Source organism: Lepidochelys kempii, chromosome 2, assembly GCF_965140285.1.
Source record: "Lepidochelys kempii isolate rLepKem1 chromosome 2, rLepKem1.hap1, whole genome shotgun sequence".
NCBI lineage: Eukaryota > Metazoa > Chordata > Testudines > Cheloniidae > Lepidochelys > Lepidochelys kempii.
The window spans coordinates 71,399,073-71,423,943 of NC_136381.1; the positions used below are offsets into that span (position 1 = coordinate 71,399,073).

General features: G+C 39.7%; 1 protein-coding gene across 10 annotated transcripts in view; it reads left to right on the forward strand.

Annotated features, from left to right (window-relative positions):
• Nucleotides 1-24,381, forward strand: part of ST18 (ST18 C2H2C-type zinc finger transcription factor) — a 120,075-nt gene extending 95,694 nt beyond the window's left edge. For 7 of the 10 annotated variants that reach the window (XM_073331189.2, XM_073331193.2, XM_073331195.2 and 4 more), the window contains 10 exons: nt 1,086-1,201; nt 5,817-5,879; nt 6,656-6,724; nt 11,038-11,100; nt 11,196-11,276; nt 12,900-13,121; nt 14,637-14,725; nt 16,236-16,339; nt 18,516-18,659; nt 21,729-24,381. In XM_073331189.2, the coding sequence (XP_073187290.1) occupies nt 1,086-1,201; nt 5,817-5,879; nt 6,656-6,724; nt 11,038-11,100; nt 11,196-11,276; nt 12,900-13,121; nt 14,637-14,725; nt 16,236-16,339; nt 18,516-18,659; nt 21,729-21,869 (1,092 nt within the window). In that variant the 3' untranslated portion in view covers nt 21,870-24,381. Of the gene's footprint in view, nt 1-1,085; nt 1,202-5,816; nt 5,880-6,655; nt 6,725-11,037; nt 11,101-11,195; nt 11,277-12,899; nt 13,122-14,636; nt 14,726-16,235; nt 16,340-18,515; nt 18,660-21,728 lie in introns of those variants that run through there. The other 3 variants (XM_073331197.2, XR_012157219.2, XM_073331199.2) reach the window with 3 other exon arrangements.
• The last annotated feature ends 490 nt before the right edge of the window (nt 24,382-24,871 follow it).

The following is a 24,871-nucleotide window of genomic DNA, read 5'->3' on the forward strand; positions in this document are numbered from 1 at the left end:
CCTTTTCTGCAAAGCCTACTTATCTGGGTCTCCTTGCTCCAGTGGAGTTTATAAACTGTCATGAATCCCAGCAGGGAATCCTACAGACGTTATAGTTCTGCCAAGGACTCTGGAGACTTCTCAAGGTTCACATATTCATAATGAATCTTTCCAAAATGAACCACTTAACCTTCCAAAAAAATTCAAAGCCACTAGTCCTCAGTGAGGACAAAACAATCTTGAACTTTCTAGACCAAGCCATTTTGAAGCAATGACATTCTAAAAGGAGAAGTCTTCAAAAAGTGAAACTGTAATATTCAGTATTTCAGGTTTCCAAAATGTCTTTTCAATGGAGTGACTACTATGTCTCCATAATATCTATTAAACAGCAAAACAACAGATGGTAACATTTAAATTTTTATCTACAAATGAACAGGCCGGGTTAGAATTGAAGACCCATTCCTATGGTTCTGCAAGAAAATTGCAAAGAGAATTTGTGATTTTTTTCATAAAATCTAGTATTTGGATAAGATTAAAAAATCACCTCATGCCACACTCTTAGGGAGTTTGAATTTACATCTCCTAGACTGCAGCTTAATGATTTATTTGTTTATGGTACAAATCATATTTATTTGTACAGCATACAGTAGCACAGTGACTTACTTGCAGAAGAAAACCAGAGTAATCCCCCCTTGCAAAACTATAGGTTCTGTAACTAAAAATATTCAATAACTTTCTGGCCAAGGGCTGTATTTTACCCCTTCTTTTCTCTATGGATTTTTATTTCATTAGCATTATCATTTTCCAAATATAAACTAGGATACAGCTTCAAGACCTGTGTGGCTTCCAGACCTCTACGAATTATTTTACAAATAAATCATTGCAGATGGTAAAACATCTATCCCTCAATGTCTCAAAATATGGTGCATTAATCTTTTACCACATCTCCATCACTGCTAAAAGCTTAGATAATTTTGCCTGTATGTTCTTCAAGAGGTGTCGTCCCCCCCACCCTCCCCACATACACACAAACAAAAGATTGGATGAATATAAGAAAGACAGGGAAGAGAGAAAACCCTTTGTGACATTCTTATCTGATATTTCAGAAAGATCCATTGAGCTCCCCAGAAAACCCGGAGGAAAAAAAGTATCCAGGAGATGTCTCCATACCGAGTCCAAAACCCAAGCTCCATCCAAGAGATCTCAAGAAGGAACTCATCACGTGAGTCACAAAAATGTCATGTTTTCCTTTCTCCTCCTCTGTGGAGACTACAGACACTAAGCACAGCAGAACGTCTGTGAGTCAGCTGCTTTGGAGGAGCAGTACAGGGGAATTCTGCACCCACTGCTTCCTACACAAGAGTGTTCCATTGTGGCTCTCTTGGGCTGGGCAGCAGTGAGGTTTATAGTTAATGCAAGTCAGGAGAGGACTGTCAGCCTGGATGGAGGATTCATGACTATACAGATTTACTGTCTAACCCCACCTCTCGTGCACAGAGGTAATAAAATGGCAGCAGCCACTACTACACAGGTGGATTGAGGTAATGGTTGCAGAGTGGCTGTTTTGAGACTCCTCTTACTGTTCTGGAAAATAGATTTTATCCCCATCCATCCTCCATGGAGATCCCCTGCAGTGATTTTGTGTAGGAATCCAGGGCATAGCTCTAGGATTTAAAAGAAGCAGAGCCAATAAAAAATACGGACCATAAAGACAAACAACTCACTAAGGACTTAGTCCTGCCTATCTGCAGAGAATCATGTGCAAACTCAGAAAAGATTAATAGCTAAAGACAGAGGTTACCACACACACTGCACAATGATGTCGATGTCAGAATGGCAGGTAGATGTCACCATGAGTGTAGTTCTAAGATGCATGCTGCCCCTCTATAAGATAATGGAAAATCAGCATCCATATCCATATGTTACATTATGTGTGCATATTACCAGATGATCCCAGAGTTCTCAAGCAGGAAGGTAGGAAGGTAAACAGCTTCAGATGAGTTTAGTTCAAGGACTAAATCAAGAGTCTGAAATTCCTTTGTATGAGAATAATACAGACTGAGGATAAATTCAAGATGCTGTAGATTAAAGGATCATTCTTAAAAGAAAACTCAGCTGTTCCTTTACAATACATAACAGGAGTTCAGACTTGTTAAATGCTGGTGCTGAATGTAAGACAAGTAGCACTGACTGTAAAAAAAATCCGTTGAGCAGCATTGTCCCCAGGTACATTCCATGTATTCCAGATGATGAACAACATAATGTGCTTGATGAATGAACAAAGTGTTTTAAGGCCATTGCTCAAAATAGAAAAAACTAGTCTCTGCCTTGTACATTACATAATAATTAACTGTCTTCTTTACTCAGATCCCCAATATGCAGAGCGTGATTCTCTTCTCGTTTGCACTGGTGTAACTCAGTAGAAGCTCCAATGAAGGCCGTGAAGTTACACCAGTGTAAAACTTGTGTGAGTGGAGAATCAGGCCCACGGTCTCCTTGCAAAATGGCCTGTGTCCTAGAGCTGGACCCACAAATGAATGTGGGGGTCTGTCTCAGAGTCATTTCCTTTCTGCATGTCCTTGTTGTCAGTATTTGCTATGCAGTAACAGCAGGCTCTGCACTGTACTGAACATAGATGAAGAAACAGTCCTTGTTCAAGGTGTTTACAGTGTAAAGAGACTGTTCCCTTACTTGCACAATCTGAACTATAATATGTCTCATTTCCTTTTAAAAAACATAGATTTAAAGTAGGAGAATGAAGCAGCTTTTGAGCATTAACAGAGACTAGGCCATTTTGTTATCTGATAAAGCAACACAGTTGTGGAAAAATACAGAATAACACAGCAGAGTCACTTGGCACCTACCTTTTTAAAACAATAAAAACCAAAACCAACTGTGGCTTATACAGATTTGCCTCAAGTGGCAGGGAACAAAGCAGCGTATGTGCTGATTAAGAAAGTTATTTAATAACTCAGTTTGAGAAGAATTAGATCTGAGAACTTCCAAACAGGCAGATTATTTAAAACGATTGAATGGAGGTCATGTTATTCACCAGTCTGTTTACATGTGTAATGCCCGTAGCCAGTTTGCATGCACAGGCCAAGATTTTCAGAAATGACTAGTGATTTTGGGTGCCCAGCTTGAAAATCCCTAGAGGGGCCTTGTTTCCAGAAAAAGCTGATTACCCACTTTCTGAAAATTAGGCCCTTTTCAACTGTCTCTTGTTGGACATCCAAGACCACTAATCATGTCTTAAAATCCTGGCCAGGCTCCTTGAAAAATCTTTGGATTCACATCAAAACATTGTCAACATCTAAAACATTTTTTGACATCCATAGACTGCTCTGTCTCTAATTTAATATTCACCTGGGATTCAGTATACATATTTCATTTCTGTTTTCCCCTCTGCCTCCCAACCCTGGTAGGCGCCTCAAGACAAAAGCAGTCTGCACCACGTACTGATGATAGTCCATAGCACATCACTGCAGACTCATTCACAGCTGAACTCCATGACATCAACCCTTGTCCTGCTATTTGCTTTGCAGACTCAGTGGCACTGAGTCAGTGAGACTCAATCTCTGTCTCTGGAAATTACGTTTCCTAGGGGAAAACTCTGTTGAGTGAATCTTTCACCTCTGGTAGTGCAATCTGCATATTGGCTGCTCACCATATTGTATCTGCAATTGCAGTTCATGACCTAAATGGCCTCAGGCTTGAGTTTATTCTGCCTCTTTTAAAACAACAACAAAAACGGTTGTGAATTTATTAAAAACATTAATATATTTTCTTTTGTGATGTTTGTTACTTTCTGATTTGGGCTGATTTCCAGATGTTGATAAAAACATTTTCCTTCTTTTTGTAATAACTGGGTGTCCTTTCTTAACCATATTGTAAGATTACTTACAAGAATTGCACCCAATTTTAAAACATATGCAGTGCACACATTGCACACACAGCTAAAATGCGCCTGTCCAGACAATTAAACAAGAAACATTTTTAATACATTGGATGAAGAATCCATAGGCAATATTGCAGGCAGACAGTATTTACTGTTTGCCCACTGAGACCAGAACATACTGAGCAAGTCAGTACAAGTGGCTCCATCATGCAGAAGTTGTTATAATGACATAGGCCCTTAAAAAAAATTATATCTATACACAGAGGATGATTTCCAATAGCCCCAATGGGCCATTCCAGCAACTGGGAATAGCCAGGTCATAGAAACACCCTGGCCATACCCATCCTGCAAGAGGTGATATAGAGCCAGCTACACTGATTGTGCCTTTTGGAGACTCCTCTACACTGGAGAGCTCTGACGGAGCACATCTGGCTCGTTTGAGACCCTGATTGAATCAATATAAAGGTTTCAGAGAGCAACAATGAATAAGCCCCTCAAAGCCTGATTTTCAGGTATATAACGGACCCTTTATACCACTCCAACACCATAAAGAGCCTTAAAACATATGTACACATAATTCATCCCTGCTCCTGTCCATTCTGCTTTACACTGTGAGAGCAGTATACAGGGACTTAAGTGTGAATGAGAATCAGGCCTCAATGAGTAACGCCTGGTCTACACCACACGGTTAGGTCAACGTAAGCTACCTTGCGTCAACTGCACTGTGGAAGTGTCTTCACATAAATTTGGCTCCTGCTGACATAGGTGTCTCTCTATGCTGATGTAGTAACACCATCTCCCCAAGCTGCATAGAGTCACAGTCGATGTAATTAGGTTGATGCAGTGTCAGTGTAGACACTGTGTTGCTTACGTTGACTGTTACTGGCCTCCAGGAGCCATCCCATAATGCCCCACACAGACAATGCAATAGATACAAGCATTCGTGGTGAGGATGTGCACTGCTGACACAAGCAATTTAATAAAGAAGATGGCTGTATGCCAATGTAAGTGAGGTTGACATCATTTTGTAGCGTAGACATGGCCTAAGTCAGACTTATTTTACTCCTTTGGAGCAATTTTTTAGTGCTTTGCCACTTATAGTCGCTTTACACTAATCTTGTAATTTACTATCCCCTTACTAGGGCCAACAGTAAGGATTGAACTCAAGATGTGACATTGCAGCACAAACCTATGCAATTTGAGCTAAGGAAATAAGTCAGCTGGCTGGTAGAAGCCCATGGGATGTTAGTGGAGACGTGGCACAATTTTGCCAGTTTACACAATTTACATACACACCATCATTTTTTGTTATTGCTGAATTTAGCCCAGAAGCATCCTAGGGAATTGAACCTGATCACTCCAGGCTGTAATTGGATGAATGGTCTGTTATGTCTGTCCTGGAAGTCACAATGGCACCTAATTATGTTACTAGAAGTCTTTATATCAAGATCAAATGCCTTTCTAAAAGATATGTTCTAGCTCAGCCAGAAGTTATGGGCATGATGCAGGCATTGCTGACAAAGGTTCTGTGGCCTATTGTTACGCAGGAAGTCAGACTTAGATGTTCATAATGGTACTTTCTGACCTTAAAATCTATGAATTGTCATAAAAAATAGCTGGCAGTAATGAAACTAGCCAGACTGCACCATGATCTGTGGTAACTGCAAAATCTATGGAAAACATATGGTGGTTTCAGCCCAGAGATACATAACATTGTTTTGATTCACATGGGTTATGAAACTTTACACAACTGTACTGTGTTCTAATTCACATGCCTCAATCGAGAGTGGTACTGTCATGATGATAACAATGATTTTAGATAATATCAAATGTAGTTGGTGTGAAGCTGGTATGTGGTAGGTTGTTTAGCAGTGAAGGGTGATCTGTATTTACATAATTTGGAAACACTTTTAATTCTAACTGCACTTTCTATACACAGCTGCCCAACTCCAGGATGTGATGGCAGTGGTCATGTAACAGGAAACTATGCATCACACCGCAGGTGAGAAATGACAGAAACTCATAACAGGAAGTAGAGCTGCTTTATGTACAGTCAGCTTCTAATATTTTTATATGCAACACTATTGGGCAAATAATTTTCAGCAAATTAATGTACCCAGCAAACTCAGCCTTTGTTTTTTCTTGTGGTATATCTCGCAAGATTTTTTTAGCTGATTCCAAACAGTTCACTGTGATCATTTGTTATGCAAGCTGTATGGTTTAGCTGAGATTGGTTAGATAAGTCGTGTGGTACTGTTTGTGCGTCTTTAAGTGGATGAGTGTGCAAACACTACTGGCATGAATACAGATGTAAAAGTAGGTTTTCACAAACTTTAGTACATGTGGCTTTGAAGTTCTCAAATTTGCAAATGCTTTTTGTGGGGTATCCCCTGTTTCCTCTCTGGGTTGGGACAATGGTCCCATGTCCTGCTGTTCCCTTTGCGTGTGGGGAGGAAGCAGTCCTTGCCTTTCCCCAACAATATGGACTACGGCTCTTTATGCTGGCAACACAAAAGAGTGAGAAAGCTCTTTGTACTCTAAGCAGCCCCAGGCATATCTGCTTTGGGATGAGACAGAACCTAGCGCTGAGCAAGTAACCTGCTCCTATCTAAAGATTGACTACCCTGCATTGTCTAGCTCTCGTTTGCCAACAGCAAGTGTTGGGGGGAGGGGGAGAGGGACTGTTTCTATTCCTTAATAATAATTAATGCTTTTCTAGAAAAATCAGTTCTGTTTTAGCGTATGGAAGAAAACATGTTTCACATCTCTTTTCCTTAGTGTTTCTGGGTGCCCATTAGCCGACAAGACATTAAAATCCCTTATGGCTGCCAACTCTCAGGAGCTTAAGTAAGTAATGACAACAGGGGGGAAAAAGTGGTTGCTGTTCATCTCATATTGGCATGTTTCCCAAACAAACGCAGCTATTGAATAGAGGAGAGAATTGATCTTTGTAAAATAAAGGCCAGTTCAACCCCTTGTCCCAAACGTGAAAACAAATTGAAACCAAAGCCTTTACGAAAAGTTGGACTCTCATTTCTTTGGTTTGCGTGTTTTTGCACCTCTTCATATCCATACACTAGCCCGAACCTAGAGCAGATACTCCAAACGTTGAAAGAGAGGCTGTTCTGACGGTATTTCTGAACCAGCTGGAGCCAGGAAGAACCAAAATCTTACAAAGAATCTGATCTCACAAAATACCCAGTCTGATTTCTAGATCAAAGAGGTTAAGATAAGTATTCAGACATTTGAAAACCAAAACAAGCCAAGCCTGCAAATCTTCTGTCTTCATCCTCCAGCACTAGATAGATACCCTCAGCTTAATGACACTGAGGCAGCCGTCAAATCATATGAATCAGTGTTGCATATTTCTCACCATGAAATGACAAAAAAGGGTTTTGCAGGCCCCAGTAGATAGGCAGATGTACAGGGCCTTAAGCAGACCTCAGTAATCTGCACAGCTGGCCATGGGAGTCAGAAAAGGGATTGGCAGCCAATCACCTAGTTAATGGACGCTTTTGTCAACAGATGGGAGTGAAGTAAAAGGATGGTTGGTGCTTTTTAGCTACAGCTACACTGCAAGCTAGGGGTGTGATTCCCCTGCTTGTAGTGTAGATGTAGCTCTTGTCAGGTTTGCCAGCCCTCTTTTCTCTTTGCATCAGTAAATGGGGTCCTGCCATAGAACGTAGTGGGGGGTTTGTGGGCCTGTACACCCTGCCGATATTTAGAGTCGTCCTCAGTCCAAATAGAGGAAAGTAAGTTCTGATGATGGTACGTTTACACTGCCTTACCTGCATTTCAAGTACAGGTGGCCAAATCCAGGTTTTAATTGAGGATTTAGCTACAAAGTTTGTCAGCTTCCCAAAATAAAACAATGACGCTTCCAGTGATGACATTCAGGTGCTGTCCTGCATTGTAAAAAATATGTTGTTTGACTCTAGCCAAGGAAAGCCTGCTCTCTAGGGACAGAGTAAAGGCTGCAGGGAAAGGCCAGCTATGTGGGCAAGAGGTGAAAGCTGTTCTCAGAGCATAGACATTACTGAGGTGCTGACATTTCAGCTTTGGGGCCTGCTGAACTCACCTCCACAACATTTGGTTTTAGTTTGGTTTGTACAAAGCTGTGGAAAGAGTGACAGAACAAAGATTTGAGAAAATGGTGCCAATTTCTAAACCAGTCACTGATTCAGCGCTTTTACTTGCTTTCCACGAACTCAGACCTGAGTTCACACAAACAAAATAAAATGGCTGTTCTGCATGCAAACCCACATAGCCACATGTGAACAGTGATATTTGTATACACACATAGATACTGTTTAACTAAAGCTTATAAAGTTTCAGTTGCATAATAAGGAAAGAGAAGCAACAACATGTGACCTGAGTTACCAGCCACATACTGTGAATAACGTGTGAGTCATGGAAGATACAGTCAAAATTCACGAACAGCCCAGAAGCAGAAATAGGTTGCATGAAGTGTTCAGCATCGAATTTCAAATAACCAGCAAAATAGTAAAACTCAAAATTTGTTCCCAGACCATTTGAAAAGAGAAACAGGGTCCAGTAAAATTATTTGCTACACATAGATCATCCAACTTCAGGTTTGACCAAAAACTAATGTGGCTCTATCCAATTTTAAATAAAACTCCATTTTAAAAAAGGTCTATTTTTCTACAGGGTTGTCTAGAAAAAAAAAACAGGAAGAAGGAAGGAGAAAATAAACCCTAAATGCAGATCCTGAAAACACTTCCGCAACTGTGTAGCTATACTCACATCAGTATTTCCTTTTAGTTCACAGGGACTACATGAGTAAAAAACCTCATGGTGTGTCTACATTGCAAATGCTGATTGCAATGTAGATAGATCCTTAGATGAACAAGTATTTATAGAATCAAGCCCCCAGTGACCATCCTCCTAGTTTTATTTCACATAGTTATACAGATATATATGGCATCAAAAAGAACAGATGCATATATTTTAACAATAATGTTCACATTTAATTCACAAGAATCAAGTTAAACTTTTGCCTTCTATTTGACTCACTAAGCCAGCAAGATACCTTTTCTGATTTTCAGCAAATCTACAGTTTGCGATGAAGGACAGATTTTAAAAGTGACAGGTTTCAGAGGAACAGCCGTGTTAGTCTGTATTCGCAAAAAGAAAAGGAGTACTTGTGGCACCTTAGAGACTAACCAATTTATTTGAGCATGAGCTTTCGTGAGCTACAGCTCACTTCACTTTTAAAAGTGGTCACTTTAGTCAGATTGAAGACATTTAAAATTAGAGGCTTATTGATACATAGAGTACTGCAGAAAAGGACTAGTACAGAATACCTTACCTGGTGCCTGAGATGATAAAGGTTCACAAATTTTAAGGCCGGAAGGAACCATTATGATCATGTAGCTTGACTTCCCACATAACACAGTCACGGACTTTCACTGAGTAATTTCTGCATCAAGCCTATAATTTCTGTTTGAGCTGTAGCATACCTTTTAGAAAAACTGGCAGTCTTATTTTATAAAGTTCAAGCGCTGGAAAATCCACTACGTCCCTTGGTCAGTTGTTCCTGTGGTTAATTACCAATATAAGTTAAAAAGGAGTACTTGTGGCACCTTACAGACTAACCAATTTATTTGAGCATAAGCTTTTGTGAGCTACAGCTCACTGCAGCTCATGAAAGCTTATGCTCAAATAAATTGGTTAGTCTCTAAGGTGCCACAAGTACTTCTTTTCTTTTTGCGGATACAGACTAACACGGCTGCTACTCTGAAACCTGTCAATATAAGTTAGTTCTTTATCATTTTTTAAACCCACTTGATCCCCCAACTATTGTGGTTTAAATATTGATGCCGTAAAAAAAATAGAATAATACACTTCTAAAAGGTGCAACTGTATCTTTAAAAGAGAGTTTACAACTGTATATTTAGGTGTTTAATATAGTAGCGCAGTATGCCTGTACTTAGATCACCCAACCACAATGCTTCCACCACAGGTAAGACGTTGAGATGTGTACAGGGTTATTGAACAATGTGAATTTCCATAGTGGATCAGTACAAGGTTACTTGGCACAGAATTTCTGTAATTCTGATACTCTGGAAAAAAACATAGTGTTCAAAGGCCCTTGGGAAAGCTTAGCTTTAGTACTCAAAAATGTACAAAAATGCACAAATGCCTGGCACAGCGACTGAAGGTAAATGTTTTCCTTTTGCTGTTAGTACTACTTTGTACACCTAGGTGTGTTTCTTCTTTTTGAATTTTTAAAAGGAACACTTAATGGCAAAAGAGAAAATCCCTTCAAATATGTACAAGATTAATTTTGAACCATAATATCTGTCACTCAACCAGTAAGTGCCTGATCCAAAGCCCATTGTAGTCAATGAAAAGGCTCTTACTGACTTCAGTAGACTTTAGATCAGACCCACATGCATTGGCACACCCAACATGTCTTTCAATCTGAGCACCAGTGAGAAAGTATGGTCATAACAGTAAGACACAGGTTTATTTCTTTCCATTAGGTTGCTGAAATATTTTGTTACTAAACTTTCAGATTTGAAGGCTTCTGTTTGCTGCACACAAAAAAGCCCGTGAACTCTAAAATGGAATCAAGACCCACTTGCCAAATAAAATACCCAGTCATATCCTATGTAAAATAGATGTGGTCTCCTTTCTTTGTACAGAGCTAAAAAACAGAAACTCCTGAGTTCTTCTCCTGGCTATGATGTTGATTTTCTCTGTGACCTTTAGTGACATAACTTCTCAGCCTCAAATTTCCCCTTCTATAAAATGGAGATTATATTGAAAATGTGCTGGTCATTGTAAGGCTGACATCAAATAACTACATAACAGTTATTTCACAGAGAAGTCAACAAATAAAAGGCTACATGTTTGTTTTTCCGCAGTTGCTCCTTCCTAAGAAAATAAATACTTTGCTATGAAAACATTACCCTCTACCTTGCAAATCTGCAGTGCTACGGTGTACAATATATTTCAAGTTTCCTATTAAAAAATATATAGACGGAAACATGAAAGCTGTTTGCCTACTAGAAAAAAATATCAGCAAGAGCTAGTTGTGTTTGTTCAGCAAAAGCTCAACTGCTGTTTCTTCCGCTGAAGACAAATTTGTCTGTTCCTTTTTAAAGTCATCTCTTTTGCTCTGTACATTCTATTAGGTGTCCTACACCTGGTTGTGATGGCTCTGGTCATGTGACTGGAAATTATGCTTCACACAGAAGGTAAGAATCATTCCGTTGTTTGGGAGTGAAGCCGTGGGAAATTATGTAAAGCGTCAGCAGAACAAAATTGTTTTTCTCTTGTGTACTTCTTTTAGCTTGTCTGGTTGCCCTCGTGCCAGGAAAGGTGGCGTCAAAGTTACTCCTACCAAGGAAGAAAAAGAAGACCCTGAACTTAAGTAAGTGCAGCAGCAGGGGTTTATCAGCCAAAAGGGAGAACAAGATTGTGCTTGGTACATCCAAGAAATGTGCAAGTTATTCTTAGACATATGCGGGTGTATCCTACTGTTAAAGCTAAGATAAAGGATATTTCCACAGCTAGTGAAACTGGTGGAACATTTCATTCCGGTCCTATCTGACACAAAGTGTGGCAAAATTTAGGAAAATTCAGTCTAAAATTCACAAAATTTTAGACTATGGCAAAATCTTGCTATGTTTGCTTCAATAAACTGTAGCAGTGGTGAAACTGAACCCTAGATCCAATTAACAAATTCTTGGAAACATTCACCAAAATCTCATGTATCACACCTGGAAACACAAAGGGTGAAATCCATCGCTGTGCAAAGAACTACCACAAGTTACACGTTAAGTCCCTGAAAATATGGATTACTGGGGTAGAAGTGGTACATAGGCCTTATGCTATCCCTTTTCTGTACAGGGGTAAAATTTCAACCAAGGCAAAAAACTGATAATGACTTATGAGGAGAGACTTATGACTTATGAGGAGAGGCTGAGGAAACTGGGATTATTTAGTCTGCGGAAGAGAAGAATGAGGGGGGATTTGATAGCTGCTTTCAACTACCTGAAAGGGGGTTCCAAAGAGGATGGATCTAGACTGTTCTCAGTGGTAGCAGATGACAGAACAAGGAGTAATGGTCTCAAGTTGCAGTGGGGGAGGTTTAGGTTGGATATTAGGAAAACTTTTTCACGAAGGGGGTGGTGAAGCCCTGGAATGGGTTATCTAGGGAGGTGGTGGAATCGACTTCCTTAGAGGCTTTGAAGGTCAGGCTTGACAAAGCCCTGGATGATTTCGTTGGGGATTGGTCCTGCTCTGGGCAGGGGGTTGGACTTAAATGATCTCCTGAGGTCCCTTCCAACCCTGATATTCTATGATTCTATAACTCTACTCAAGTCCACTTTATTCCTAACTTGAGAATGTGTTCTGTGAAAATAAATAAATAAACGAGCAGCTGCCAAGATATGTAGGACCAGTTCATTTACAACAAAGGACTTACTTATTTCCTGCGCTGGTCTTAGTATTTAGTATTTCAGTTAGTGATTGTCTTTCGGATGTCTGGTATGTCATATGAAAGGCCCTAGGCATGTTCTCATTAATACTGACAGAGCTCTGCAAAACTACCAGGGTTCACTTTGCCAAGTATTTGGAATATGTTTGGAAAATAACAGGTTTCCACGTGCAGAAAACCACCTTTTGTTTTTAGCCAAAAATTTGAATAGAGAATAAAAAATGTTGCCTTTTCACAAACCCGTTAAAATGTGATTTTTTTCTCCCCTCTGATGATAATTATTTTTCTCTTTGACATAGTTTTGTATGATGTCAGTGCCGAAGTGGTTAAGGCATACAGCTGTATTAGAAATGCCTAATCCTGAGATTTGCCAAACACCGATCATTCCCACTGACATCAGTGGGACCTTCAGGTGCTCCTTGGGATCAAGCCCTAGTACAGTAGCACAGACAGCATATTAGCCACTTAGACTCTTTTTCTTAGATGGCTGTTGTTAGACTATTGTCTTCTGTTCTCTTGAGTAAATATAAGGATTCTTTTGCTGTGTTTCTGTAGATGTCCAGTGATAGGCTGTGATGGCCAAGGTCACATATCAGGTAAATACACTTCTCATCGCACTGCTTCTGGTTGTCCTTTGGCTGCCAAGAGACAGAAGGAGAGTCCTCTCCATGGGTCTTCATTATCCTGGAAACTGAACAAACAAGAGCTGCCACACTGTCCTTTGCCAGGCTGCAACGGGCTGGGTCATGTTAATAATGTTTTTGTCACCCACAGAAGGTATAATTTTGTGTTTTCTCTCTTGTTTGTTGTTTTTTCTTGACAATCCACTGTAGTGTTGCTTTTAAAAAAATAGAGCTGTAATCTAATTAAATTATGTTGAATTCTTATAAAGAGTTTATATAGCAGTTGAGGTGATAGGAAGCTGAATAACTTGAGAGTTTGCATGAGGTTACAACTATTTTTAACATTGCCCACAAGACAATGACTTTCACAGATCTTTCTAGATTTCCTGAGACTGATTACAGGCTTTTGGTACAAGAAGAAGGTAGCTAGACTTATATGAAATTACTAGTATTGATTGTGTATCTTTGGCAGATAATTCAAAATGTTATTGAAATTTCACCACAAGGTTTTGCAGAAGCAACAATTGCATTAATTTTGTTATTACACAAATTGCTAAATTCTTGCTAGCCATCCCCATGCAGGAGAACGTTTACATGAGACCTGTGCTTTCTAGATCCAGCCCTGAAGAGATTAGAAGGAGAAAAAAATCTTAAGAACTTCACTAGTTAACATGATTTGTAAGATGATGCATTTTCCCAGTGTAGAGAAGACCAAACAAGTTTCTGGTGGTCTGCTAGCATTGGGACATCCTTCTGGCCAGTAGTCTGCTCAAGATAAAGAAATAGTAGACTATACTTCAAATCTTAGAAGCCCTCACTGCTCCGTGTGTGGAAACACCACTTTCATTAGAACCCTTATTTTTCACAAGCTAAGCAAAAACAATACTTTGTCCCACTAGTGCAAAATTTCCCTTCACTCCCAGCTTGACTACATCAGAATATGAATCCCTCTGCCATTTCTCGAGCATAGGGGTATTTCTTTTTGTTTACTTCTAAAGACCGTGCAGTCAACCTTAGCCCTTGAGTGCTCTCTACAAATGGCTTCATATAATTACCAATTGTAAGATTTGAAATAGCAGATAACTCTGACAGTCATCAAAAAGCAAAGTGACTATATATAATAGAATCTCTTAAAAAACCTATAGTATGAATCCAGAGGTATCATCATATTGATCATTATTATGCATCATCAAAATGATACAATAGTTAGGCACAGTGAAAATCTGTACATCAGATTATTTTTTTTTAATTGGTATACTCAGCATTTAAAGGCATGCTACTGCCCCCTTTTTTCTGAAGTGTAATTCCTCAATAAACACAGTGGAAAGTTTTGCTTAAAAATTGATGGGCCAATATGACCTCAAGATTTCTGTAAATATCACATTCACATAACCTTAGAATACTTCCCGCTGCTATTTTCATTTGTTTGAAATGACTGTAAAAATAGTTTGCTTCGAGGCTGAGACTTCGGTGCCAATTTTCAAGTCAGAATTTTTTTTTTTACAGCTAAAATAGCTTTGTGAATTATTTTATTTCCTGTAACAAGGTTATAATGGAGCTGCTGACATGACCTTAGGAATAGAGGTCTGAGCATGAGCACTGTAATATTACTATGAAAGGATTGCTTCCATTTTCACATGGGTCACAGCATTTTTTCTATCTTTTCTAGCTTGTCAGGGTGTCCTCTGAATGCACAAGCCATAAAAAAGGGCAAAATCTCAGAAGAACTAATGACTATCAAGCTTAAAGCAAGTGGGGGTAAGGAGACATGCAAATGATGTTTACATTTATACAGCTGCTAGGGACCCGATTCTCATTTACATGTTGCCTCTTTACACCATATAAAGGGGACTGAAAATGGATATAAATGTATTTAAGTTCTCATTCTTTTAAAACAATAACAAAATTTCTTCACGGAAGATACACATCATTCACACATCATTTACATCCGTGGACCATAACATGTGAGGTACACAACTAAGTCTGATTCAGGTTTGGGGTTTGTTTTTTTCTGTGTTATTCATAAACCAGCAGGAGTTAGCTCAGTTAAATAAAGATTTTCAAACAAACCCACAGAGGGATACATGTTAAAAGCAGAGTTTAGCTACCTCGTTTCCATTAATTTCATATTATATTGCTCAGTCTCCATGCAATACTTTGACAATTCTCCCCACATTAAATAGAAGGGAACATCTGTCAAATAGTTATAGGGAACTTGATTCTGTTTCCAGTGGGTAGGGCCCAGTGACAGGATTCAGGAGACTTTGGTGGTATTCTTTACCCTGCTGCATAACCTTCTCTCTTGCCCCACCCTTTGTCCATATTGTCTATTTAGACTGTAAGGTCTTCAGGACAGGATCTGTCTCTTACTGCATGCTTGTAATATGCCCAGCACAATGGGGTGCTGAGCTTAGGGGCCTGTAGGTGCTACAGCAATAAAAATAATTAATCTGCAAGCAGAATTAGACCCAGAGTGAGGGGAAAACATTCATCACGGGGTTCAGGGGGCTGCTCAGTACATCTAGGATCAGGCTTGTGTTGAGCCTTTGGTGAGTTGTTCATTTTCAGCTGGTAGGTGTAAATAGAGAGTGCTGCTTTTTCTCCATGTTGCTTTTTGCCTCTTTTGGCCTCTCTACAATTTCCCTCTCACAGTATTTTAAACCACACCATGTATCACAGCAAACTAAAGCCCGGATCCTTCTGTATTGGTCAGCCCATATAGAGCTCCTTGCAGTACCAGGGCAGATCTTCAGCTGGTGTCAATTGTCATAGCTCTATTGAAGACAATGGAGTTATGAGTATCGGACCCCCTGGAGGGGGAGGGGGAGAGGAACTGCTCTTATTTTTCTGCTACATCTAAAATTCTCCACCAAAACCACAACATACCCTGTATTATTGTTTTTAAAGATTGTGTTTTGGATTTTCCTCTCTCAATGCCCACAGATCTCCTTTCCCTCTCACATCTCTCTCCCTGCTTTGGTTGATTGTTTTACTGAACAGTGAGGGGACCTACTCTGACAGGGAAATACACTGGCTCAATGAAACTCAAATTACCCTTTGACCCTTGATCTCTCTTCCTGCTTTCAAGGACGCTTCAACACAGGATGCAGTTTTGACAAACAGTAAAAACCCATTTAAAGATCCCCAGTTTAATCTGAAAGCCTGTTTTTTTATGCTACACAGTTCAGTGCACAGGTACCCACAGAATATTACTTCTTTTCACATGTTCACATTTAAACCTGTCTTTGGTCCATTCACCTTTTTGCAGGTATTGAGAGTGATGAGGAAATCAGACACTTGGATGAGGAAATAAAAGAATTGAATGAATCCAATCTTAAAATTGAAGCTGACATGATGAAACTTCAAACCCAGGTATAACAACAAAGCAACAATTCAACCAGTTCTAATGTACATATATAATGTTATTTTTAAGCTTATGTATCCTTTTTCTCATCTACATACATGCCATTGCATTATGGTTTAAACAAATTTTGACAAGCTTTTTCCATTTAACAGTGAACAGGTGTGTATTAGTATAAAAGACTTGCAGGGTGAATAAAAGGAACGAAGCATTTTGGGAACTAATCTTAGCAAACAAGGAAATCATATTTACGGTATAAAATGTGCACTTTCTTTTGTTAACCACACGCCTGCATATGATATCCTGTGGGCATTTTAAGAACCAACATAGAGAGGCTTCATAATAATATAATGAAGCCATTAGGTCACAAGACTGTGACTTCTTATTAACACACTCTAACTACTACTGAAAGTAATCCTTATTATTATTTACAGTTTTCCCTAGTTCTGTTCACAATGTTCAGCTAATGAATATTTTTATTTAAATAGTCTGAATTTTGCCTCTGCACAGTAGGTAGCAGACAACAGCTGCATTTGCTAGCTTGTGCAGTGCATTAGGTAGGGTAGGAGCTATTGCAAAGGCACAGTTCTCTTGATCTTTTTCATTTTTTTATTTCTGTATAGGAGTGAGTTTATGGTGAAGGTGCTGGTTGCAGGTCCACAGTTCAGGTTGAGCTGAGTATGTAAATACACAGGGTGACGTATATACTCACTCCTATTTCACCTGCTGAACTAGGTGAAAGTGAGAACAGAAACTTGCCTCAGAATGTTAGGATCATTAAGATTCTAGGTTGAACTTCCTGAAGAGTAACAGATCTAAAAAATAAGATTGAATCCAACTTCATCCCAAACAAGTTCAATATAGTTTATAGTGGCCTCAAATGACGATTGTGTGGTATTTAGTACTGGTGAATCACCTGCATTATAGCCTGAACTAGAGACTTGCTGAATCCGCACATCCCCTGCTTGTCTTTGCCCTGTCACTTCTTAAATTGGCCTGGCCAACAATTGTGATTGTATCAAGAAGCTCAAGAGCAGGGATCGTGGTGATTTGTGCTGCTGCTTTCTTTATTTATGCCGCCACAACTCAAGGAGTTAATCTGGTCACTATCAGACAGAGATTCCAGCAGCAAAAATGAATACAGTGTGCAGAGTTCATGAAACCCTCTTATGAAATCTGTGTGCAGTTAGATACAAATGGGCCTGATTCTTCATGGCTCTATTCCTTAGGTGGTCATTTGCAGTTGTGGTAATGGTACCAATTCAGAATTCTGCAGTCTCACCGATGGTAGCACTTTCACCCACTTTGCACAGATATAAATTACTAAACAAGAGGTTAGGCTGTGGAGAGTCAGGACCCAGCATCTCTAGCTTCAGTTTTTCAGCACAGGTTTTTGCATGTGAACTTTCACGATGTGTACATGCCAAGCTCTCTCATTCTTGTTAGTTATTCTCCAGAAAAGGATGCCATTTTGCTAACCTCAGGTGCTTTTCAGTGTTGGTTCTTAAAAAATTATATTTTCTTCTGTCTGTCCAGAGACCGACTGCACAATCATATTTTTTCCATACACAACTTCTCAATTTCCTCCCCGGTATGTTTCATTTCTTATTGTCTCCACTCTCTGCCCTATTTCCAATCCCAATCAGTTCAGAACTCTAACCTCCACCAAGGGGGAGGGCAGGAAAGTAGCCCAAGAGCTAATACCAGTGTTGCTGCTATTATAGTCAATCAGCAGGGATGCTGTGAGAACAGAAGAGCAATGTAAACATCAGCTTTCTTCTTCCTTCCCGCAGCCCTGAGGCCACACTCCCCATTCCCAACTACACACTGACCCTTCCACCTCCCCAGCAGCTTGAGGCCTGGGGTCTCTAATCCATTTCTGAACTCATCTTCCCCACACAATACACTCCTCACTCAGCAGGGCCACTGTCTACAGCTTCATTTAAATAAGTTTTCCTTGTGAAACAACAGCAGAGTTCACTGGTTCAGAATTAATGTGACTTATCCCCTATTATGAGTATCTCGTGGCTGTGTTATGCGCAACTCTTATAAAAACGTAACTGAGGTTCAGATCTCAATTGGCAGCTTTCACAGTCTTGTGCTCCCTCTTCCAAGAGAAACCTTTCATTTTGGGTTCCAACTCCAGTCATGATGCTGCCAACGGTCTTGTTGTGTGTGTGATTTTAGATCACATCTATGGAGAGCAATCTGAAAACAATAGAAGAAGAGAACAAACTTATAGAGCAAAACAACGAGAGCCTGCTGAAGGAATTAGCTGGCCTAAGCCAAGCCCTCATCACCAGCCTTGCCGACATTCAGCTTCCACACATGGTAAGTCTGCAGCTAAAACCATTGCTGCTTCTTTGAGAGCATTTGTCTCCACTTTTGGCTGGCCAGAGTGGTCTACTCAGTGCATCACTGATGTGGGATCCATTCCCTCTCACATGGGACTCCCTTCCAGGGTTGAATCAATTTCCCCACACTTCATTACTCTCCCTCTACATGAGCATGATGCAGTAAATGCATAAAGTTTGGAATATTACTAGCTGCATTGTTTTAAATATTGAGATAGGGTTAGCATACATCCATATTTTCCCAGACATGTCCAGCTTTTTGGTTCTTAAATTGCCATCTGGGAGGAATTTTTAAATATCTAAAAACATCTAGGATTTTGCCATGATTATTTTTCTCCAAAGAAGGGTTGAGCATTGAAGAAAGAGAAAAGGAGGACTTGTGGCACCTTAGAGACTAACTAAGGTGCCACAAGTCCTCCTTTTCTTTTTGCGGATACAGACTAACATGGCTGCTACTCTGAAACCTGTCAAGAAAGAGAGTGAATATTGATCACTCAAGAGAGTGCCCGCTTTTTCCCCCTAGCTCCCAGCGCTTGCGCTGCAAAACAGTTGTTTCACGCAGCTGGGAGGGAGGGGGGAGAAGGGGGAACGCAGCGCGCTCAGGGGAGAAGTTGGGGCCGGGACGGGGATTTGGGGAAGGAGTCCAGTGGGTCAGGGAGGGGGCGGAGTTGGGGTGGGGACTTTGGGGATGGGGTTGGAATGGGGGTGGGGTAGGGGTGGGGAAGAGGTGGAATTGGGACAGGGCTGGGGAGGCATGAGCAAATATGCCCCCCCCCATGAAGTGTCCTCTTTTTTGAATGTTCAAATATGGTAACCCTAATTGAGAGGTAGTGGAGCCCAAACTCTGCCCTGGTGTAAGAGGATGCAAAGCAAATATTTGATGCAAGGCAAGTATTTTATGCTAGTCCCAACCTGAAGGAATGTCCCTGTCCCATCCAGGGTTAAGCTAAGTCTCCTGGACTTCGAGGCACTCCAGTAACATGAGGCAATCTTCATCCATACAAGAATAAATCTTTGCATCACTTTCCTAAGGCCCCTCTATACAAGATTCAGGGTGGCTGGTGTGTATTCTCATTCAAAACAGAACCATGCCAAAGGCCAAGTGGGAGGAGCCATATTCACATACTGCCCATGCTTTACCCTCCAGGAGTAGAATCCCATCCCGTGTAAAACATTAGTTTATTTAAAATCAAACTACACTGCATGTCTCTGGGATTTGTAATGGGATATGGGTACCCTTAAGGATGGAACCTTGCATTTCTGGGTAGCTCAGGCTGGAAGTAACTGTAGTTGATATTCTGATGTCCTTCCAGTATCTTATGTGCAATGAGTTTGATTGTCACATTCTGAATTTTCCCTGATGTAGGGGAGAATCCTTTGGTGGCTCTGTGCTCTGGACCCCAGACATAAAGAGTGTTCCTTGAGATCCCTTTTCACTGCATTTAAGGAATCCCAGACTCATAGGAGGATCCCTAGGGGGCTTCCCTCGTTTACATCAACCTATAGGTTGCTCTAAGCTATGCCAGGTGCTGGTTCAGTCTTGGTCAGGTTGAGGATCAGGGAAGCAGAAAGCCACCTTTCCCATCCCCCCAACCACATCCATCACCAAGTGCAGCGCAGCCAGATCCAAGAATCTGGTTGTGGGTTTTGATCTACACTAGAAATTTTTGTATCCATTTTTTCACCATGACAAAAGCAGTGGTATAACTCCTATTCTAGACAGGGCTCAGACATCTTCACTCCTCATGACATGGAACCAGCCAACAGCATGGACCGCACTATATCATGATAATCTTCTCTCAGTAGATTTTCACAATGCAGTGTTGTATATGTCTGAATTCCAACTAAATTAGCTCTTAGCACCAATACAACTGCACCAGTGCCAGAAAAGAATCACAACATAGTCTAGGATAGACTAGGCCTTCTTCTTGGTCCTGTGAAGCAGTGAGTGTCTCCTGTGAGGTGATGAGCACTCTCAGCTCCTGCTACAGTTAAGATGAGGGTCTAGAGTCTTATTCAGTTGGATCTCTGACAGCACTCATCAAGTCCTATATTAATTTTACTGTACAGTCATCTTGTTGCAAACATGTGAGGAGTTTATTGATTCTGCTCTGTAATTTGGCTGGGAATTGGCCAACTCCCTTCACTGAAGATAATAAAAGTTTGGTTTGAGGGCCTGATTCAAGAAGTGCTTAACACTCCTACTGAAGTCAGTGGAACCCACTCACTTGGTTCAAGTCAGGCACCTGGTTAAGTACTTGCTGAACCAGGGCATTAAGGATTTGTCTCAGTATGTGTGTGCATTCTCTTTCTACCTGTCTTTCTTCGCGCTCTGCACACCCAGACACTCCCCGTTTTGTTCTTAAAACCCAGATTGTACATTTTGCTCATAAGGTTTTACCCCATTCCATCCCCACCCACCATGGTACTTTGTTCTGTAACTGCCTCTGGAGCTAAGAACAATGTATGCCCATTAAGATCCAAATCCTCCTTACCTTATTAACACACAATCCCACTGTACTCCAAGTCAGTCCATAGAATCAGAGACTATCAGGGTTGGAAGGGACCTCAGGAGGCCATCTAGTCCAACCCCCCCTGTTCAAAGCAGGACCAATCCCCAATTTGTGCCCCAGATCCCAAATGGACCCCTCAAGGATTGAACTCACAACCCTGGGTTTAGCAGGCCAATGCTCAAACCACTGAGCTATCCCTCCCCTCCGTTACATGCTTGAGTAAGGCACACAGAATGTGGCCAGAATTAAAGAGCAGGGCACACCTAAGACAAATGCCTCACACTCCCTTCTTAGAGGGTGAGCATGTGGTTCCCACAACACATTAAACTCCCTTCACCTTCAACGAGCCCATCAGTAACTTGGATGTCTGCCATGCATCTGACCTCAGCTTTCCCCAGTCGCTTTCAGACAGGACCGAAAAATTGTCACTTTGCATGTTGTGTGTTAACATTCTTTTTTTTTTTTTTTTTGGGGGGGGGGAGGCCTTAATTTTGGCTCCTGAAATTGGCATAATATGTTTTGTTTTCATTTAGGGGCCAATCAGTGAGCAGAACTTTGAAGCATATGTAAATACACTCACAGACATGTACAGCAATCTGGAACGGGACTATTCCCCGGAATGCAAAGCTCTGCTGGAAAGTATCAAACAGGCAGTGAAGGGCATCCATGTGTAGGATGTGAAGGCTGATGGGCAACAGAAATTACTTAACAGCAGTAAACTCCAGATGGATCTGTTAGGAGTTCATGTACTGCTAACGCGTGTAGGTTGCCGTGCTGCATTTACAATTGCAACATTGCACTAATTTTCCCAGCTGACATAAAAAGGAAGGAAAACACAACAGACTATTTGTATTAACAGCAATGCACTCAATTAATATATTGTATTTATTTCAGTACAATTCCTTTTTTTCCTTCTTTTGCACTCAGTTTTTGTAAAGTGAATGTAAAAAGTGTGTGCAACTATTTTTTATATTTTTATTTATTTCTAATCAAAGAGTTGTGTTTTTTTATCTTTTTGCGGCCTGCCATATTTTTACAAATGTGTTTATTAATTTATTTTCCAATGGGATTTTAAATAGACTGAAAGTTATACTGTAAATTAAATATCTTGCTGGGTTTGTACAGGAAGAAAAAAAAATACTATGAAAGTAACAAATGACTGAACTGTTGTTCTAGTTTTATTTTCATCACATCCTGCTTTTTTATAATGGCTTTGTATCAGAAGTGGGTTTGCAGTAAGGTAAGATGTGAAGAAGCAAGGAATGAAAAGATAAATGGCTCCCACTAGTGGGGAACCTGCGCTCTAAAAAGCACAGTTTGCTGGAACACAGTGTGTTGAAGAATTTGTTAGCAATAATGAAATATAGCAATCAGCAAAGCATTTGACTTGGCTGTGTGTTTTAGCCTACGCAAACAATTATTTAAAATGTTTCAAAAGAACTTCAGAATTATTTTAACGATGCAGGTTTTTTTCCAAGTTAGTTCAGAGAGAAAAACTAATCATCCCTAAACAAGAGAGATGATTTGATATGACTGGTACTTTTTTAGTACAATATGTTGTTACATTAGACAAGTGACCAATATGATTATGCATTTGTATTTGCAAAATACAAAAGCATCCAAACTGAACATTTTGTACATACCAGTTAGTCCAACAAATCTCCCCTGAAATGGCATTTATCATACTAGTTGGAACTGAGAGAAGCTTAGAAGGCGGCAACCTGGAGAAAAATAATGCTCCAGTCTCACTGTAATTGGTTTTCTCTTAACCTGAACTGTAGCAATGCACTGGTTGATTTTAACCCCTCCTTATACACAAAGACAATGTTGGTATCGAATTGGTTACCAGTCTTTTGGTAGGGTGCCAAGTGCTACAGTACATATGGACACACAGAGACGCACACGCGTACAACGGTACTTGGCTGTGCATCTGTATTCAGTTAGCCTGGGTTTTGAATTTCTGAATCAATCAGAGTTTAGTAGTTGCTATAACAGAGGCAATGTCTATTTCAGGGATTGTAAGTAATTAAGCACTGTTTCAAAAGTTTTTTTTATATTTATTTTTTTTAAAAAAAGGTATAAACAACCAGCTAAACTGCCTTTTTTGTATGCACACACACCTCATGTGCATATGTGCCTCAGTGTAAATGTATACATGGATCTAGCGTGTGTTTAATTTTTCTGTGCTACAATGAAAGTGTTTATTTTTATTAGCCTCATTTATATTTAGAATGAATATGGTGGCACTCACAGGCTTGACATATACACATATATTATTACTGTTCCTGCACAAAAAGTAATATTCAAAGGTGATTCAATTCATGCACTGTGATCACTGTTTTGCATTAGGTGGGGCTTGCTTTTCATTTGAGGGTTGGTTTAACCCTCTAATCTTAGTTTAGACAGAAGATGATGTATGTTCTTAGGAGCTGTGTTTATTTTTAAATCAATTTTTCAAAAGCTACCGTATGTGCTGTCTAATATAAATAGGAGGACACCAAACAAAAATTTGCTATTAAAGTTATTGTACTTGCTAAAAAAAAAAAAAAAAAGCAGACATTTGCTATACTTGTTAAATGCATACAAAATGAGTTCACTCATTACAAAGACTAAAATGTAATTAACTACATATTTTAACAAATTTGTTATATATTTTATTTAATTTACATTTTAAAAAAAATCTCTTGCCAACCTATATATTTATTACTATGATTTACAATGGCTTCAGGTTAATTTGTCTGTGTTTGGATTGTTTGCTCAGGATGTTTTGTGAAGTATGTTCGTATTTATTTGCTTCCTTTGTACTTGATGTGTTTTGTAATGTGCACTGATCTTTTTTTCTTTTTTGTGTTAAACTGCATTGATGAGCTATACTGTAAATTAGACCTTTTGTAAAAAGCAATGATGTATGCATTTTTTTTTAATTTGGAGTAGTTTGTATACTGTTTCTTCATACAATTAATATTTCTTACATCAAAGCAACAAAACTGTGTTCTGTGCTGTACATTTGGTGTATGGTAGGAAATAAAATTGATAATGAAACATCGCTGCAAGTTTTGGGGAGGGGGGGTTTTGAGCCTTCAGATAACAATCTGTATTGCACATTTTTAGCAGCACCTGGCACTGTACAATGTGTCAGGTGTTTTGCTTGCTTTGTGTACAAAATGTGTCATCCTTGTAAGTAAATTTATGGTACAAATAATTTAATTAGTGTTTTACATTGTCAGATGGAAGTAAGAAGAAAAATGGAAATACTTAAGTGATCCCTTTCATTACCCAGGGAAAAGAAATCAAGAAAATAATTACTACATTTAAACATTATTTAATGCACCATGCATTCTTTTCTTGGCAGTTTCAGACTCTACACTAGCAAAGGAAAGGATATGTGCTGACCTTTAACAGCTGCTAAATGGTATTTAAACATAAAAGCCATCATAAAGTTTGTAACAGTTAGGAGCCACCTACCATTTCAGTGCAATTTTTTGCTGAGATTTGCAGTGTTTAGACATTGCACAAATGAAGAATGTGCTGGTTTTAGAAAGAAGATATTTCCAGTTTCTAACTGATTCTGTGTTCTATTGTCAATTCAAGTGGAAATAGGATAATTTAGTTTTGTTAGTAGAAAATACGTTACTATCTTTAATGTACATGTCAATTCTTAGACTCCCATCTTATG